Source organism: Pelophylax lessonae, assembly GCF_965119305.1.
Source record: "Pelophylax lessonae genome assembly, chromosome: 7".
NCBI classification, from domain to species: domain Eukaryota; kingdom Metazoa; phylum Chordata; class Amphibia; order Anura; family Ranidae; genus Pelophylax; species Pelophylax lessonae.
Window position 1 is genome coordinate 250452529 of NC_138774.1, and position 19418 is coordinate 250471946.

The window sequence follows — 19418 nt, forward strand, 5'->3', positions numbered from 1 at the left end:
AGTTTAGGTCTAGAAAAGGCCCTTTTCAAGACCTTATTACTGTATCCTCGAGCACATAGGCGAACACGGAGGGCATCCGCCTCTCTTTTGAAATCTGCCTCTCTAGTGCAGTTACGACGCAGCCTGATGATCTGTCAGGTGCAAGTCCTGAAGAGTAGATTGCAAGCCTTCTGCCGTGCGTCAAACATGTTTGACACCTTGAAAGGTGAAGCGGACTGAGAAAGGAAAGCCCCATTGGTAGGAGATCTGGTGTTGCAACAAGATCTGGAGCAGGGGTTTCAGGGCTCTGCATTTATTAATGGTGAGGGGAGAAAGATCTGCAAAAATTTGACCTTGAAAGTTCAAAACATCTTTCTCCCTAGCTGCAGAGAGAAGCTGCTGTTTTGTGCAATCAAAATGAAATTTAGCGATAATATCCTGAGGTTTTTTGATTGTTAGTGCACGATGAACCCTGTCCATCTCTAATCGTTCAACTGGGATGGCTGGTTGCAGTTCTTGAAAAAGTGCAAGCATGGTGGCTTGTATGTCAGTCACAGTTTCAGGAATGCCCCGAATGCGTAAGTTAGAGCGTCTTGTTCTATTCTCAAAGTCCTCTAGGCGAGACTGTAAAGGTTTTCCTCTTTAAGATTTTCTATTTCTGCAGAATAGGTTTGGGAATGATTTTCCATGTCATCCACCCATGTTTCAAGGTCTGACATTCTAAAGCCCAGTTCTCTAATCTCTAGTCAGGCTATTGGTAATATTGTAGATACAAAACAAAGAAAGGGCGCACCAGCCTAGCGCATTATCCTCAGCGAGTTTATTAAATCAAAGTAAATAAAAATCAGCTACTCACAAACATTCGTGAAATTCAGGCCTGGAGACCATGGTCAAATACATTGCTTCAATTTCAATTTGCTAGCCCTATGCAACCACTCCCTCCACTAGCAAATTGAAATTGAAATCTGTAATGTTTTGGATAATTAGTTGTGTAGCCACGCCCATATCTCCTCCCACATCCCTAAGGGTCATGTGGAGGCCTGGTCTTCCATATCCTATTTAAGCAATGTATTTGACCATGGTCTCCAGGCTCTGAGGAAGAGGCATAGCCTCGAAACGCGTCAGCCCTCTGCTTCCAATGAGATATCGGACCTCTGTTATGAGGCGGTTTTATGGAATTGATGTGCCTGAATTTCACGAATGTTTGTGAGTAGCTGATTTTTATTTACTTTGATTTAATAAACTCGTTGAGGATAATGCGCTAGGCTGGTGCGCCCTTTCTTTGTTTTGTATCTACAGTGTTTGGTCGACCGCCCTGGTTGTAAGGGGCAGCAAGGCCTAGCCATAACGGATGCCAAGTACTAGCACGAGTTCCGGGATTGTGGCAGCCTGAGGACCAGGTTCTGAGCGCAGGAGTGGGGTGCTGTACAGCACCTATTGTTTTTGGAGTATTGGTAATATTGTCAGAAGTCTGTGATAGTAATTTTTCGGGAACATATGTTCTAGCTGTATTAGCAGGGCTGGGGATACCAAATCTTTATTCCTATGTTCCTGTAGTCCATTACCGTGAACCTGCTGGAGGGATAGCTGTCCTGTGAGTAGAGATGGAATGGAGCTCTGAACTAGCTTCACAGGGCGTGTAAAGATATGTGCTGAGTCTGAGGTAGAAGCTAGAGCCGTCGCCATCTTGGCGGGAGCGCGGGATAGGTTTTCTTTAAGAGTTTTTGGTTTGGATTTATGCCGGTGCCTGACCAACACCATACCGTCGTGAAGCAGGGACTTTTCGGTACCTGTGTGGCGGCTTTGGGGATAAAGAACATTTGGGGTGCCTCCGAATATAATGGTTGTCTGCCCTCTGGGAGCGGAGCTTCAGCAAAGCATGACCGCTTCAGCTGATCCCTTGCATGCACACCCCTCAGTTCTTGTTCTGAAGTGTTTGATTGACACAACACAGAGAACAGAAAAGCTGACGTTGCATGCTTTGATTTCTCTGCCTGTCCCAACCCTGCTCAACACACAGCGGTAGGGAGGAGGAGGGTCATTAACCTTTTAGGCTCTGCTCCTGTAGAGTAATCACTGCATAGGCAGAGAGAGAGATGTGAGCTATTTGCTGACAGTTCACATCACATGTGACAGGTCACACCAGGCAGAAATCTGCAGCAGTTTTCTAAATGACCCTGCACTAGTTTCAATCTTGTGATAACAAGCTCCAGCTCTAATGATGGCTCTCTGCCTCCTTCTTCCATCCATGCATGAATAGCTCCCATAAGTAGTAAAAAAAAAAAATGCAGATAAAATGTTTAGCTCCTAAATGAAGGAGAACTATGGCTTTCTGCCTATGCTTGGTCAGTGACATGTAAAAGCTTTTAGCATTACTGCTGTCAAGTCTGCCTGAGAAAACCCTAGACGCTGATTGTGATGTCACACCCATTTACTCAGCCTTGCTTCCAACATGTTTAAAGGAATCACGCTCTTCTTTCCCAAGGAATGCTTGCAGTAGTCTTGTTTAACTTCTTCCACTCCTTTTCATTAACCCTTTATCTGCTTGAGAGAAGAGTTAATTGAGAATGAACAGAAGAAGTTAAACAGGATCGCTGCAAATATTCCTTTACAAAGACAGACATAGTACAAGACTCCTTTGAAACATGTCAGAAGTAGAGCCGGGTGAACAGGTGTGATGCAAGAGTGTTGGTAGAGTGTTCTCAGGCAGACTTGCCAGCAGTACTGCAAAAAGCTTTTACATGTCACTTTCCAGGGCATAAATAGAAAGCAATAGTTCTCCATCATTTGGGAGCTTAACATTTTATCTTCATTTTTTTTTTTTTTTACTGCTTATGGGAGCTTAATAGCTTCATGCATGGATGGAGGAAAAAGGCAGAGAGTCTTCATTAGAGCTGGAGCTTGCTATCACAAGATTGCAACTTAGAAACTGCATACACAGCACCACACATGTGAGTTAGCGTTCATACTAGTGCTGCTGCATAATCATGCATTTTTACATATTGTCATGTGTTTTTTTTTTTTTTTTTTGTAGGAGGAGAAGACTGGATTTAAAAAAAAACTTGCATGTACATGCATTTTACATGAGCTCCCATTAAAATCTATGGGGCCAAAAATCGTATCATGCTGCACCAAAGAAGCCCCTGCACCTTTTAAAAAATCACATTGCGCCTAAATCTTCACTATTGTGCAACTTTTTAGGGAATTAACAAAGCTTACTGCGCCAGAAAATTGTTGCAGGAAACTGGAGTAGCATGCACCACATTAAGTAGATAAACCTATTTTAGGTTGATCTGTGCCATCAATGCCAGGTTCTATTTTAAGGTGAAAAAGAAACTGGTGTGGATTCTGCAATGAGTTAACAAAATGATAATTGCAGTTTTTTGCATAGAAAACTGCCATAGATCTCTGTGTGCTCCAGAGCGAGAGCTCTGCACACATTCCATATGAGAATATGGAATGTGTGCAGACTGCGCACAGTCCTTCTATCTCCAGCACTTAGCTGAGGGCAGCATGCACAGTCAGAGAAACGCAGAGTAGACTAGTCCTAATTAACAAATGGGCTTGTGTCTGTTTTGTTAATTAGGAGCATCATCTGCCCTATTTTGTATGTTTAGAAGAAGGATGCAAACTTGAGCTTGCACCACTCCTTGGTAATTCCTCCCATTGTTTTTATCAGTCAGCCAGTGGCACAAACTGAAAAAGTACACAATACACTTGTGTAACACACCCCCTAGGGAGCCATTGGTGAATTTGGTCCTATTTGCCATTTAGAGCACACACAGTCAGACAAACAGCATTTTCCTAATTCTACTGGCTCAGAAAACAGACGTTCTTTTTAGGGTTTATTTTGGGAATGATGAACTTGGATAGGGGTAGGGAGCATGGGAAGAACAGCAACTTAACCCCTTGGATACTAAGCTTTTTTCTGACACTTGTTGCTTTCAAGTTAAAATCAGTATTTTTTTTTTTATAAAAAATTACTTTGAACCCCAAAACATTATATTTATTTTTTTAGCAGAGACCCTAGAGAATTAAATGGCAGTTGTATTATTTTATGTCACACTGTATTTGCGCAGCAATTTTTTTAAAAAAAAAATAATTTTCGTGAATTCATAAAGTCAAAGCTGTAAAGTTAGCCCAGTTGTTTTGTATAATGTGAAAGATGATGTTAAGCCGATTAAATAGGTACCTAACGTGTCATGCTTTAAAATTGCGCACACTCGTACCTAAAAATCTCCATAGGCGACGCTTTAAAAATATTTTACGGTTACCAGTTTAGAGTTACAGAGGAGGTCTAGTTCCATAATTATTGCTCTCACTCTAACGATCGCAGTGATACCTCACATGTGTGGTTTGAACACTGTTTACTTTTGTGGGAGCTACTTAGGTATGCCTTTGCTTCTGCACGCTAACACAAAAAGATGGAGCGCTTTACTTTTTTTTTTTTTTTTACTTTATATTCTTTTTACACTGTTGTTGCAACCATTCCTTGTGACAGTAATAAAGTACTTTTTATGGCGAGGACCCCATACCCCTCCTTTGCACTTAAAAATATTCAAAATACCAAAATCAGCCTTTTTGAATACTTTCTATTTTTTAAACTGATGCCTTTAAAAAAACTCCAGTAATCCGGAAGTGATGTAGTGACGTCGCTTCCAGGTTACTAGATCTGAGACCCGATCAAAGCTGATTCTGGCTTTGTTCGAGTCTCCGGACAGCCAGTGGATGTGCCAGCCGGTCCCTCGGGTCTCCCGGTGGGACGGGAGACACGGGCGGAGCAGCGGAAGGCGGCAATACGTCCCTCCCTCAGCTGCTTGTAATAAGCTGAGCGGCTGTTTACCTGCATTGGTTGTTATTACAAGCAAGCTAACCATCGGCTCTAAAAAAGGGCACTGCAGGCATCACCCCGGACAACCCCTTGAAGCAGAAGGCCACATTATTGCGTTACATCAGCCTGAAGGGGTTAACAACTCTAGAACCCCCCCCCCCCCCAGTTTCTGGCTGCACTGCACTGCACAAACTCAATTTCCCACAGAATTCTCAATGCTGCTGGTGACTTGTACTCCCTCCAGAGTTAAAAGCTTCACACGGTAACTTTTCTTTAGTACTGGGGGTCATCTACTAACCCACAGGATCATCAGTTGCAGCCAGCTGATATCCACCAGGCTCTTCCTAGTGAGGGAGATGTAGACTCACACCACCATAGGCCAGCCGGCCCCCTTACCACCCAGCCCTCCTGGCTCTCTCTCCAGTGAGCTTCCTCCAGACCCAACTTGATCCTTGGACACAGATCTGGGAATAGGCCCCCTAGCTGGGTCCTCGTGTCTTCTTTAAGGCTTCCTCTAGGGTCATGTACCAGGGGGAAGAGCCCCTGCACGTGGGTCTACTTCTGCAAGACTGGACCCAGGAATACTGCACTCTGATGCCCAGGCCTTAAGCTATTTATGGGCTCTCTCGCCACCTTCTGGGCACAATTCCCCAGGGAGTGGCTGGAGTTCCATAAATATTCAGGCTGCCTGTTCTGCCCTCCAACTATGCCCACGCCCTATTTTATTCTAGAAAGAATACTCTTTCAGGGGAAATAACAGAACAGCAGCCTGTGAAACACAGAGCAGCCCTAGATAATCAATGATTACTGATTACTGGGGAGACAAACTAAATTTATTTAGCAGCCTGTTGCTACTACAGTGTGCTACATCCGGATAAAATTTGATGTTTTTATGTATGTGTGGAAGTATATTTCACTGTGTGAGGGACTAGTGGTGTTAGTGTAACTAACAGAATCTTTACCTTGATATAGAAGTGTATAGAAGGAAGAAAATGCCAGCTTATATATTCAATTTATTTTCTTGTCTTTTATAGGGGATATTTGGAGGGTTTTTCTATGTTAGTAAAGCTGCTTTTATTTGGATAGTCTTTTTTTTCCTCATATTTTATAGTCACTGAGCAATTGTGGTGTTTCATCATCAAAGCCCTAGATAGTTAGCTGCAGCACAATATTATATTGTCCTGGTTTTTATTTAACATATTATATTGTTTTCAGAATTTCCACCAGTCCTAAACATTACAGTTTTCAGCACAGAAAAGTATATCTGCTTCAAATGGAGGCCACTGGATGGACTGAGAAATGGTGAAATCAGAGTACAGATAAAGAATAAGAGCAGTAAGTAGAAAATAACCAATGCGTATTTTATCTCCATTGCTTTCAGCCTATGCACACAGCAGTATTGTTAGCTGAGGTGCCACCTTGGCCAGGATTGGGCTCTTTCACACTTGCATACATTGCATTAATGCATATATAGCGTTAGTGAGCATTTAGAAAGTGTTGTACAGGTGTTTTTTTTGTTTGGTCAGTCAACACTTCTTAAATGCCCTCTGTTTTTTTTTTTTTCCAAATGAGAAATAATCACTTTTAACACTTTGAAACCACACAATAAACACACTGTAAACGCCATAGGTGCATTTAAGGTGTGGTTGTGGTGCGTTTCAATAAAAGTGAATGAAGACAGTTGCAAAGCATCAATGCCTGCCTTGTGTGGCATTGATAGATGTTCGGGAAGCGTTAAAAACGTGACCCAACAGCCTATTTTTAATGCATGTGAGAAAGAAACCCTATATGTGGAGAAGATGCAAAACTCCCATCACCTCCTGGCCATCCTGTATGCAACTCCTCTTATGGTGTGTGAAGTAAAACCCAAAAACAAATGGATGTGGAGATACTTAATCTGAAAAATACTGACAGTTCTCAGTTGAAAAAAAAAAAAAACAATATCTTTTACTCTTCATAAAATACATGAATATATACACATAGGACACTTGGACACACACAGTGGAATTAAAAACAACCAGCTGCCTAAACTCCACTCAAATATACATTTTTTTAAATATTTTAATTGAAGGAGATAAGATATTTGGTACAGTAAACAAAGCGCTGAACATGAGAGCTCCACTCATATATTTAAGCATTATATGTGGTAAAGTGTACACATCATAATCTCAATGTATATGTCACAACCAGACCACTATCTAATGTGATGATCACAGAGTTATTTACTAGACTTTTAGTGAGATGTTATTCATAGATGCAGTGGTTCCACACTCATAGTATAGAACCATCATTGATCCAGATTCAGATATGCCATGCCATCCCATCAGGTGCATTCATCTGTGTAGAGATATGTAGTCTCAGGCCCCCAAAAATTTAACAGTTAAGATGGGTATTCTTTTTTTTCTGTTGGTTATGTGGGCGAAACCAGGATTAGACTCTTAACTAGGAGCATGACACCAACATCCATTGTACTAGAAACAAAGAGCGAGATGCAGGACTTTTAAGGTGCTGTTTTTTGCTAAGTAATTTTACAACTCTGTTAAAAATATATAAATGTATTAAATCAAAAATAACACAAATCATTAAAATCATTAGCACGTCGGTTGTCACCATACAGTAACTGTAGTGTTATAAAGGTATTTTGAATGTTTCCCTGCTTCTGTTTCGACATGTTTTTTGGCAAACAGGCTTCTTCAGGAAAGTGCGTGGTACATTAAAGCTTCTAAACAGAAGAAAATGTATACATACATATTAGCAAAATCTATAATATAGAAATGTATTAAATCAAGAAATTCAAAAAAGACATCCCCCATCCTCAGCACAGGTTCCCCAGGGTATGGCTTCCTACCTATTGAAAGAATTGAGCCTTCTAACAGGTAAGATGTAGAACGTCTGTTCATGTGGCTTGATATGCCTGTCAATGAGGAACACCCCCATGCGCAGAGTCTCCCGCAGAGGAATATGAAAGACCATACTCTACATAGCTAAATGGATAAAGAATTAGAATAAGGCCAACATGATATTGGGCCCATAGTAAAGCTAATAATTTCCTATTATAATCCATACTTATATTGGAGGGCTTTAGGTGTCTCAAAGATAGTTCTTAAAAACTAACATATATAAATATACATCTATATAATACTCCAATACCATAGTAGTAAAGGTAATTAAGGGTGCATGTAGGTAACATTCCCAAAGAAGTGAATATGAGGTAAGTAGGTAAAAGCAACAATTAGAGTTGCATACCTTATAAATTATCAAGCACAGTAAGCTCCTATTTTACCCATAATAAATTGATAAAGAATTAGAATAAGGCCAACAGGATATTGGGCATGTAGTAAAGATAATAATTTCCTACTATAATCCAAACTTGCTTATATTGGAATAAAGCTATACACATAGGGGGAGCAGCAAGGATTTCCACTGGGGGCTTTAGGTGTCTCAAAGATAGTTCTTGAAAACTGTAACAACATATATAAATATACATATATATATATATATATACATATATATATATATATATATATATATATATACACAGTATAAACCCTCACTTTCACCTTCGGGAAGTATTATATCTTTCCAATTGGTACCAAAGTCTGCACAACAAGTAAGTGAATTCCGCACTGATGCACTCGAATCACAGATTGAATTGCGCGCAGCTCCCATTTTCTGCTCCACAACCAATGTGGAACATAAAAACATTAGGCACATCAAAGACACTTCTTGAACAAGCCCCTCAGACCCCAAAGTAGATAGGCCTGACCCCCATGATGTGGAGGGTCAGGAGGAATATGACATCATTAACTTGTCATCCTATCCATTGTCAAAGAGTGAGGCCAAGGTCCTGAGACTTGACCTCACTTTCTGCCCTGATCAGGAGGCTGACAGGTTTGAGTTGGTTAAAGACCTACATTTGTTTGTGAGACGTCTCATGTACAAAGTATTGTATGACAAAGCTTCTGACCCTAGTGAAGCTCCCACATTTGACAACTCATTGTTGGAGAATACCTCCATAGTGCAGTTGAAAGCCTTTCGGGGCCTAATGGAACTATGGGAGGAGGAGATAGAACCAAATGACACTCAGGGTGGGGCTTCAAACAAGGTATCTCTATTATACCAATTTGATCAATTCCCACCCAAAATCCTATAAACCCAAATCGAACTCCTTTCCCATATTACAAGGTAATACCAACATTTGGGTTTTTCTTATACAAGTAACTAATGCTGTAAGTACACTATACGAAAAATCAGCCAAAATTTGGTCATTTGGACAGTTCTTTAGTTTTTCGGCCAGTTAATGGGCACAAATCGGTAATCGGTTGTGACGTTTTTCTCGTCCAAACTGTTTTCACTAGGTATATGTGAAAATACGAACAAAAAACTAATTAATTTATGTCCATGATGGCATGATCATTTGCTCTTACAGCCAAGTGTTTGTTTTTTGAAAATTCGTTTGAACGATTTTTTCGTATATTGTATGGCCAGCATAAGGCTATAGAGAACACGAATTGTAAAATAGGGCCTGCAATTACCTACATCTCAAAGGCAAGCCATAAAATCGCTACAAAATAACAAACACATCATCATTAAACCATCCGACAAAGGTGGAAATCTTGTAATTATGAACAGAGAGAAATATGAGAAAATGTGTTATGACATTATTCGGAATGAACAATGGTACAAACCAGATAGGATGCAAAAGTGATCATAAGCAAATAAATTGCTACAAATGTATGAATTAAATATAAGTCCACAGTAATTAATGTAATAAAAATGGAAATAGAATAAAGTCCGTGCTGATAGAGAAGTCCAACACCACTTGGCCTCAGTGCGGGTATAACGCTCCACCTTGCCATTAGTCAATGTGCACCTCCACCTCACCACTCGTGGGATATATGCATATATACGCTTACCAGAAGGCTCAAGCATACACGCCCAATAATGAAAACCAGTCCGGACTCTCTCCGCAAACGGATCCTTGGAACACCGGGTCATACACAGTAGAAAATCTCCCAAATAGTTGCGGTGCATAAGGAAGGAGCAAAGATACACATAGGGCAATATTGCTTAAAACACCATGTACCTTTATTCACAACTCCCCCCTTCACCCATTACACTCACATAAAAAGGAATAGAACAAGCATGTATAGATCGGTGTGGCAGTACGGTCACTGTCGGCCGCTTACCGGACTCCCGCTTGCTTCACAGCGTCCCGGAAGCTCCGGATTCCGAGGTCGTACAGCGTCCTGTTGCCGAGGTGACCGCGCAAGTCACCGCCCTAACGCGTTTCGTCATCAGACTTCAACGGAGAGCGTGCTTGCGCGGTCACGTCACTCCAACTTATTTCATACCTCTGCCGGACATTAACCCCATCTGCAGCCTATCAGCCGCGGCGGAGCGCCGGAGTCATTGGTATTCATTAATGACGGAGCCCATATTCAGAAGAACACCATCAACATACATATAGATAATGTAGTCATCTTGTATATATTGTTCATTATCGCACAACATGATATCAATGCTGACTGCGGCCACAATCTATATGTCATACTTATAACATTAGTCGGGCATATATGATACAATTGCTTTGGTCCAAACACGCATAGTTTGGTATAGCCCTGTCAACCTAGGCTCCATTGTACATACGTTATCAAATTTTCACAGACCCGAAGCATACATATCTAATATATGCTAATAAATGTTAATATGAAAAATAGAAATATTAGGTACATGTTATAAATATAAGAATTATTCTCTAAAATCCTCATATAAAATATAAAATAGTAAAAGAATATTAAAAGAATATATATGAAAAAATATTAAAAAAATATTTGAACGATTACATTCACATACCTAATACCAAAATATCCTGCATGGGTGTGCAGGTATTCAGCAAAACACTAAGCTCACTGGTTCCAGATATAGTTATAGGACCTAGCTATTGTGTTAGTCTGTTAGTGCCAGTCATGTTACCGATCCAATGGTAAAGCGCACCTTGCACTAAAAAAAAAAATTTGCTAAAAAGACGATTAAAGTGAAAAATACATGACTGTATTTCAACCCTTAGATTGGAGCTGGAGTGATCTTCCCCCATCAGTAATCACTGATGAAGCAATTCACATCCAGCTCTACATTAAGACCCCTAGGATGGAGTACATCCGTAAGGTATATCCAGTACGTCTCACGACGTGATAATTCCCTGACCATGTTTGATCCCCTCCAATTGGGGTGTATTCTGTCAATTCCCCAAAATTTTAAACCTGAGGGGTCTTGGTTGTGTTTTAGTTTAAAATGTAAGGATACGCTATGGTCTTTGTATCCCTTGATGATGTTTGTTATATGCTCGGATACACGTTTGGATAGAGTCCTTTTTGTGCGTCCAATGTACATTTTGCCACAAGGGCATTGCAGACAGTACACGACATGGGTGGTATGGCAGGAAATACACTCTTTAATATCGAATTGTCTCCCATTGGCACTAGAAGTAAAGGAACTCATACCTCTTGGATGTTCTCTTACTTGTCGACAGGAGATGCATCTCCGGCAGGCAAAGAAACCGGGTCTATCCCAGAACATTTTGGGTTTGTTAGGGGGGTCTATGATTTTTTTGACCACCTTGTCCCCAAAAGAAGGGCCTTTTCTGTAAATAAATACAGGAGCCTCTGGGATGACCTCTCCCAAGAACTTATCCATACAGAGGATTCCCCAATGTTGTTTAAAAATATTCTCGATTTCCTTATATTGCTCGTTGAAATTAGTAATGAAGCCCCACTCATGTCTTTTGTTTTCCTCTTTCGTTTTGTCTTCAAGGCAGTTGTTCTGTGAAAGCTTTCCAACTTCTTGTATAATACTATCCAATCTCGAGGGACAATATCCTTTTTCGACAAAACGTTCTTTCAAAAGGCCAGATTGTGCCAGATAATCCGTGTCACTGGTACAATTCCTCCTAATGCGGAGGAACTGGCCCTTTGGGATGTTTTTCAGCCAGTTTGGATGGTGCCCACTGAACATGGGAAGATACCCATTCCTGTCAGTGGGCTTAAAGTAGGCCTTAGTGCCAACTTTACCATCTCGCAGGAAGACCTCCACATCAAGGTATTGGATGTTGGTTTTGCTCCAACTGAAGTCCAAGCGAATGTTGTTCTGGTTGTTATTTAAATGTTGCATAAATAACAATAAGGACTCTTCAGTTCCCCTCCAAATGAAGAACATATCATCTATGTATCTTTTGTAAAGGAGCAGTTCTGGTTTCTGATAACAATAGATAAATCTGTCTTCCCACTCTCCCATAAAAAGATTGGCTAGGCTGGGGGCATACTTCGCCCCCATCGCCACGCCTCTTTTTTGGGTATAAAAACTACCCCCAAACCAAAAATAATTGTGGGAGAGACAATAGATAAGCAGGTGAGCCAGAAATCTTTTTTGGATGTCAGGGATATCCTCCCTTTGACTAAAAGCCCAATTGAGGGCTAGTAGGGCATCGTCATGTTGGATTATCGTGTATAGTGACGCCACATCGGCCGTCACCAAAAACACGTCGCCTGTATCTAAACCTTCCAAACATACCAGAGATTTTAGGAAGTCTTTTGTATCCTTCAAGTATGATTTGGTCTTCACCACGCTGTTTTGTAAAAAATGGTCAAGGTATTCACCAGCCCTTGATGTGACTGAATTGATGCTATTAACTATCGGTCTTGGAGGAGGGTTATTTGCATCCTTATGGATTTTTGGGAGCGTATAAATCGTCGGCACCCTGCTGAAGCTAGGAACTAAGTACCTCTTCTCCTTTTTTGTCAGTACCCTGATATCGTAACCATAAGTAACCAATTCACTTAATTCGTTGCGTGACAATTTCGTTGGATCTCCATCCAAAATTTGATATGTATCCGAATCTGCCAACATTTCAGTTACCTGGTTATGATAATATTCCTTCTTCATAATAACCACTCCTCCGCCTTTATCTGCTGGGCGAATAATTACATTTTGTCGTCTTTCCAGAGCATCAAGACCCTCCTGTATGTGTCTAGGGTTGATATTCTTAATAGGATCTATTTTTTCAAGATCCCTAAGAACCAATTTCTTAAAGACATCCACACAGTGGTTTGATGGCTGTGCAGGGTTGTAGAGGGATTTGTTTTTTAAACCACTATCCACTCCGACAGTATATGTCAGTTGATTAGTTGTTTTAGGCCTGCTATTATTTAAATAGTGCCTTTTTAAATTGATCTTACGGACAAATTTATGCACGTCCATATATACACCAAATTTGCCTATTGACCGTTTAGACGCACATTTCAAACCGGCATTTAAAATGTTGATTTCTTTATTGTTTAGAGTGATGCCTGCAAGATTGTAGATCCCACTTAGGCCGCCCTCTTTCTTTTTATGGGTCCTCTTTCCTGCTCGGCATCCTCTATATCTGGTCCTGTCCAAAAATCTCTTTGATCCTGGGTTCCCCTCCATTGAGGGCCTAGATTGTTCCCCTCGGGACGTGGAGGGCCCAGGGGTGGGGGGCCCGCATATGTGCCCCTTCCCCCCCTTCCTCCTCTCCGACGCCCACGACCCCTCCCGCCCCTCCATAAAAAAGGCCGGGAAGGTGGGGGATTCCATGGTCCATTTTGGTAGGCCAGCGGTTCAAATTTATTTTGTGTTGCTACCGCATATCCATTATTAAAATAATGAGTATCCGGATGTGGAATATAACCAGGAGTTTTATTCCGTTTATTTGGGTGTTGGTAAATCTGTTGTCCGCCTGTTTTAGGTATATTAGCAGGGTTATTATTCGGTAATTTTTTATCAGACTTTTTCCCTTTAGAAGCTGTTTTTTTGGGTGTTCCGACCCTTTGGGGTTGTAAAAGTATATTTATACCCCCTGTGCTTCTAATGGGTGTATCAACCAACACATTCAGATTACTGGGACCCGGCCCTCCCGTTGGCCCTTCCGTATTCAGGGATTGCCACGAGTAGACCTGTCCTTCTCTAAAATCTTTCATGTCCCTGTGGAACTTTTTTACTTTCTTTTTTTGAGTATCTCTATCGAGTTTTTCAAGCTTTTTCTTAACCTCCACGTTGAATTTCTCCAACAGTGGACTATCTTTGTGCGTTTCCAGAGCTGACTGGATCACTGCTATTTTTGTTTCCAACAGGGACATTTTTTTCTTTTTCCTCTTTAGGACCAACTCCTGGAGTTTTAATCCCACGGAGTTGAAAAATTCCAACCACTCAGCCATTGAGCCCTCATCATCCAAACCATCCTGAGGAGTTACGTCCCACCGCAAACTCCTCATGATGATTTTTTCTTTGATGTACCGCTCAAACGTGCTGACATCCCACCATGCACGGATTTGTTTATCCAACAGATGACTCAAGGCGGATAATTGACCGCTAATATCTGTTGCGGCAGGCAGGGTGTCATTAGTGGCAGAAAATATATTATCCAATACTATAGGCCTATTTTTTATAAAGGCAATAGCTTCCATAGCAGCCAGGTATTAAACAAAGAAATATCAGAAAAAAGGACTGAGCACCAAGAAAACCTGAACACTCAATCACCCAGCGCTTAGTATAAAAGACTAAAAGAGCAGCCACCTAAATAAATACACAAATGGAAAAAAAGGTGCATATAAATACGCACAAGCGGCGCTTAATGAGTTATCCACATAGGATGCAAAAGTGATCATAAGCAAATAAATTGCTACAAATGTATGAATTAAATATAAGTCCACAGTAATTAATGTAATAAAAATGGAAATAGAATAAAGTCCGTGCTGATAGAGAAGTCCAACACCACTTGGCCTCAGTGCGGGTATAACGCTCCACCTTGCCGTTAGTCAATGTGCACCTCCACCTCACCACTCGTGGGATATATGCATATATACGCTTACCAGAAGGCTCAAGCATACACGCCCAATAATGAAAACCAGTCCGGACTCTCTCCGCAAACGGATCCTTGGAACACCGGGTCATACACAGTAGAAAATCTCCCAAATAGTTGCGGTGCATAAGGAAGGAGCAAAGATACACATAGGGCAATATTGCTTAAAACACCATGTACCTTTATTCACAACTCCCCCCTTCACCCATTACACTCACATAAAAAGGAATAGAACAAGCATGTATAGATCGGTGTGGCAGTACGGTCACTGTCGGCCGCTTACCGGACTCCCGCTTGCTTCACAGCGTCCCGGAAGCTCCGGATTCCGAGGTCGTACAGCGTCCTGTTGCCGAGGTGACCGCGCAAGTCACCGCCCTAACGCGTTTCGTCATCAGACTTCAACGGAGAGCGTGCTTGCGCGGTCACGTCACTCCAATTTATTTCATACCTCTGCCGGACATTAACCCCATCTGCAGCCTATCAGCCGCGGCGGAGCGCCGGAGTCATTGGTATTCATTAATGACGGAGCCCATATTCAGAAGAACACCATCAACATACATATAGATAATGTGGTCATCTTGTATATATTGTTCATTATCGCACAACATGATATCAATGCTGACTGCGGCCACAATCTATATGTCATACTTATAACATTAGTCGGGCATATATGATACAATTGCTTTGGTCCAAACACGCATAGTTTGGTATAGCCCTGTCAACCTAGGCTCCATTGTACATACGTTATCAAATTTTCACAGACCCGAAGATAAAAAATTACCGAATAATAACCCTGCTAATATACCTAAAACAGGCGGACAACAGATTTACCAACACCCAAATAAACGGAATAAAACTCCTGGTTATATTCCACATCCGGATACTCATTATTTTAATAATGGATATGCGGTAGCAACACAAAATAAATTTGAACCGCTGGCCTACCAAAATGGACCATGGAATCCCCCACCTTCCCGGCCTTTTTTATGGAGGGGCGGGAGGGGTCGTGGGCGTCGCAGAGGAGGAAGGGGGGGAAGGGGCACATATGCGGGCCCCCCACCCCTGGGCCCTCCACGTCCCGAGGGGAACAATCTAGGCCCTCAATGGAGGGGAACCCAGGATCAAAGAGATTTTTGGACAGGACCAGATATAGAGGATGCCGAGCAGGAAAGAGGACCCATAAAAAGAAAGAGGGCGGCCTAAGTGGGATCTACAATCTTGCAGGCATCACTCTAAACAATAAAGAAATCAACATTTTAAATGCCGGTTTGAAATGTGCGTCTAAACGGTCAATAGGCAAATTTGGTGTATATATGGACGTGCATAAATTTGTCCGTAAGATCAATTTAAAAAGGCACTATTTAAATAATAGCAGGCCTAAAACAACTAATCAACTGACATATACTGTCGGAGTGGATAGTGGTTTAAAAAACAAATCCCTCTACAACCCTGCACAGCCATCAAACCACTGTGTGGATGTCTTTAAGAAATTGGTTCTTAGGGATCTTGAAAAAATAGATCCTATTAAGAATATCAACCCTAGACACATACAGGAGGGTCTTGATGCTCTGGAAAGACGACAAAATGTAATTATTCGCCCAGCAGATAAAGGCGGAGGAGTGGTTATTATGAAGAAGGAATATTATCATAACCAGGTAACTGAAATGTTGGCAGATTCGGATACATATCAAATTTTGGATGGAGATCCAACGAAATTGTCACGCAACGAATTAAGTGAATTGGTTACTTATGGTTACGATATCAGGGTACTGACAAAAAAGGAGAAGAGGTACTTAGTTCCTAGCTTCAGCAGGGTGCCGACGATTTATACGCTCCCAAAAATCCATAAGGATGCAAATAACCCTCCTCCAAGACCGATAGTTAATAGCATCAATTCAGTCACATCAAGGGCTGGTGAATACCTTGACCATTTTTTACAAAACAGCGTGGTGAAGACCAAATCATACTTGAAGGATACAAAAGACTTCCTAAAATCTCTGGTATGTTTGGAAGGTTTAGATACAGGCGACGTGTTTTTGGTGACGGCCGATGTGGCGTCACTATACACGATAATCCAACATGACGATGCCCTACTAGCCCTCAATTGGGCTTTTAGTCAAAGGGAGGATATCCCTGACATCCAAAAAAGATTTCTGGCTCACCTGCTTATCTATTGTCTCTCCCACAATTATTTTTGGTTTGGGGGTAGTTTTTATACCCAAAAAAGAGGCGTGGCGATGGGGGCGAAGTATGCCCCCAGCCTAGCCAATCTTTTTATGGGAGAGTGGGAAGACAGATTTATCTATTGTTATCAGAAACCAGAACTGCTCCTTTACAAAAGATACATAGATGATATGTTCTTCATTTGGAGGGGAACTGAAGAGTCCTTATTGTTATTTATGCAACATTTAAATAACAACCAGAACAACATTCGCTTGGACTTCAGTTGGAGCAAAACCAACATCCAATACCTTGATGTGGAGGTCTTCCTGCGAGATGGTAAAGTTGGCACTAAGGCCTACTTTAAGCCCACTGACAGGAATGGGTATCTTCCCATGTTCAGTGGGCACCATCCAAACTGGCTGAAAAACATCCCAAAGGGCCAGTTCCTCCGCATTAGGAGGAATTGTACCAGTGACACGGATTATCTGGCACAATCTGGCCTTTTGAAAGAACGTTTTGTCGAAAAAGGATATTGTCCCTCGAGATTGGATAGTATTATACAAGAAGTTGGAAAGCTTTCACAGAACAACTGCCTTGAAGACAAAACGAAAGAGGAAAACAAAAGACATGAGTGGGGCTTCATTACTAATTTCAACGAGCAATATAAGGAAATCGAGAATATTTTTAAACAACATTGGGGAATCCTCTGTATGGATAAGTTCTTGGGAGAGGTCATCCCAGAGGCTCCTGTATTTATTTACAGAAAAGGCCCTTCTTTTGGGGACAAGGTGGTCAAAAAAATCATAGACCCCCCTAACAAACCCAAAATGTTCTGGGATAGACCCGGTTTCTTTGCCTGCCGGAGATGCATCTCCTGTCGACAAGTAAGAGAACATCCAAGAGGTATGAGTTCCTTTACTTCTAGTGCCAATGGGAGACAATTCGATATTAAAGAGTGTATTTCCTGCCATACCACCCATGTCGTGTACTGTCTGCAATGCCCTTGTGGCAAAATGTACATTGGACGCACAAAAAGGACTCTATCCAAACGTGTATCCGAGCATATAACAAACATCATCAAGGGATACAAAGACCATAGCGTATCCTTACATTTTAAACTAAAACACAACCAAGACCCCTCAGGTTTAAAATTTTGGGGAATTGACAGAATACACCCCAATTGGAGGGGATCAAACATGGTCAGGGAATTATCACGTCGTGAGACGTACTGGATATACCTTACGGATGTACTCCATCCTAGGGGTCTTAATGTAGAGCTGGATGTGAATTGCTTCATCAGTGATTACTGATGGGGGAAGATCACTCCAGCTCCAATCTAAGGGTTGAAATACAGTCATGTATTTTTCACTTTAATCGTCTTTTTAGCAAATTTTTTTTTAGTGCAAGGTGCGCTTTACCATTGGATCGGTAACATGACTGGCACTAACAGACTAACACAATAGCTAGGTCCTATAACTATATCTGGAACCAGTGAGCTTAGTGTTTTGCTGAATACCTGCACACCCATGCAGGATATTTTGGTATTAGGTATGTGAATGTAATCGTTCAAATATTTTTTTAATATTTTTTCATATATATTCTTTTAATATTCTTTTACTATTTTATATTTTATATGAGGATTTTAGAGAATAATTCTTATATTTATAACATGTACCTAATATTTCTATTTTTCATATTAACATTTATTAGCATATATTAGATATGTATGCTTCGGGTCTGTGAAAATTTGATAACGTATGTACAATGGAGCCTAGGTTGACAGGGCTATACCAAACTATGCGTGTTTGGACCAAAGCAATTGTATCATATATGCCCGACTAATGTTATAAGTATGACATATAGATTGTGGCCGCAGTCAGCATTGATATCATGTTGTGCGATAATGAACAATATATACAAGATGACCACATTATCTATATGTATGTTGATGGTGTTCTTCTGAATATGGGCTCCGTCATTAATGAATACCAATGACTCCGGCGCTCCGCCGCGGCTGATAGGCTGCAGATGGGGTTAATGTCCGGCAGAGGTATGAAATAAATTGGAGTGACGTGACCGCGCAAGCACGCTCTCCGTTGAAGTCTGATGACGAAACGCGTTAGGGCGGTGACTTGCGCGGTCACCTCGGCAACAGGACGCTGTACGACCTCGGAATCCGGAGCTTCCGGGACGCTGTGAAGCAAGCGGGAGTCCGGTAAGCGGCCGACAGTGACCGTACTGCCACACCGATCTATACATGCTTGTTCTATTCCTTTTTATGTGAGTGTAATGGGTGAAGGGGGGAGTTGTGAATAAAGGTACATGGTGTTTTAAGCAATATTGCCCTATGTGTATCTTTGCTCCTTCCTTATGCACCGCAACTATTTGGGAGATTTTCTACTGTGTATGACCCGGTGTTCCAAGGATCCGTTTGCGGAGAGAGTCCGGACTGGTTTTCATTATTGGGCGTGTATGCTTGAGCCTTCTGGTAAGCGTATATATGCATATATCCCACGAGTGGTGAGGTGGAGGTGCACATTGACTAACGGCAAGGTGGAGCGTTATACC

At 41.4% G+C, this 19418-nt stretch overlaps 1 protein-coding gene across 1 annotated transcript in view; it reads left to right on the top strand.

Moving 5' to 3' along the window:
• The window catches only part of L1CAM (L1 cell adhesion molecule), a 1053451-nt gene that overhangs the window by 860751 nt on the left and 173282 nt on the right, over positions 1 to 19418 (top strand). The window contains exon 22 of the mRNA XM_082263926.1: positions 6026 to 6145. Coding sequence (XP_082120052.1) covers positions 6026 to 6145 — 120 coding nt within the window. The remainder of the gene's footprint in view (positions 1 to 6025; positions 6146 to 19418) is intronic.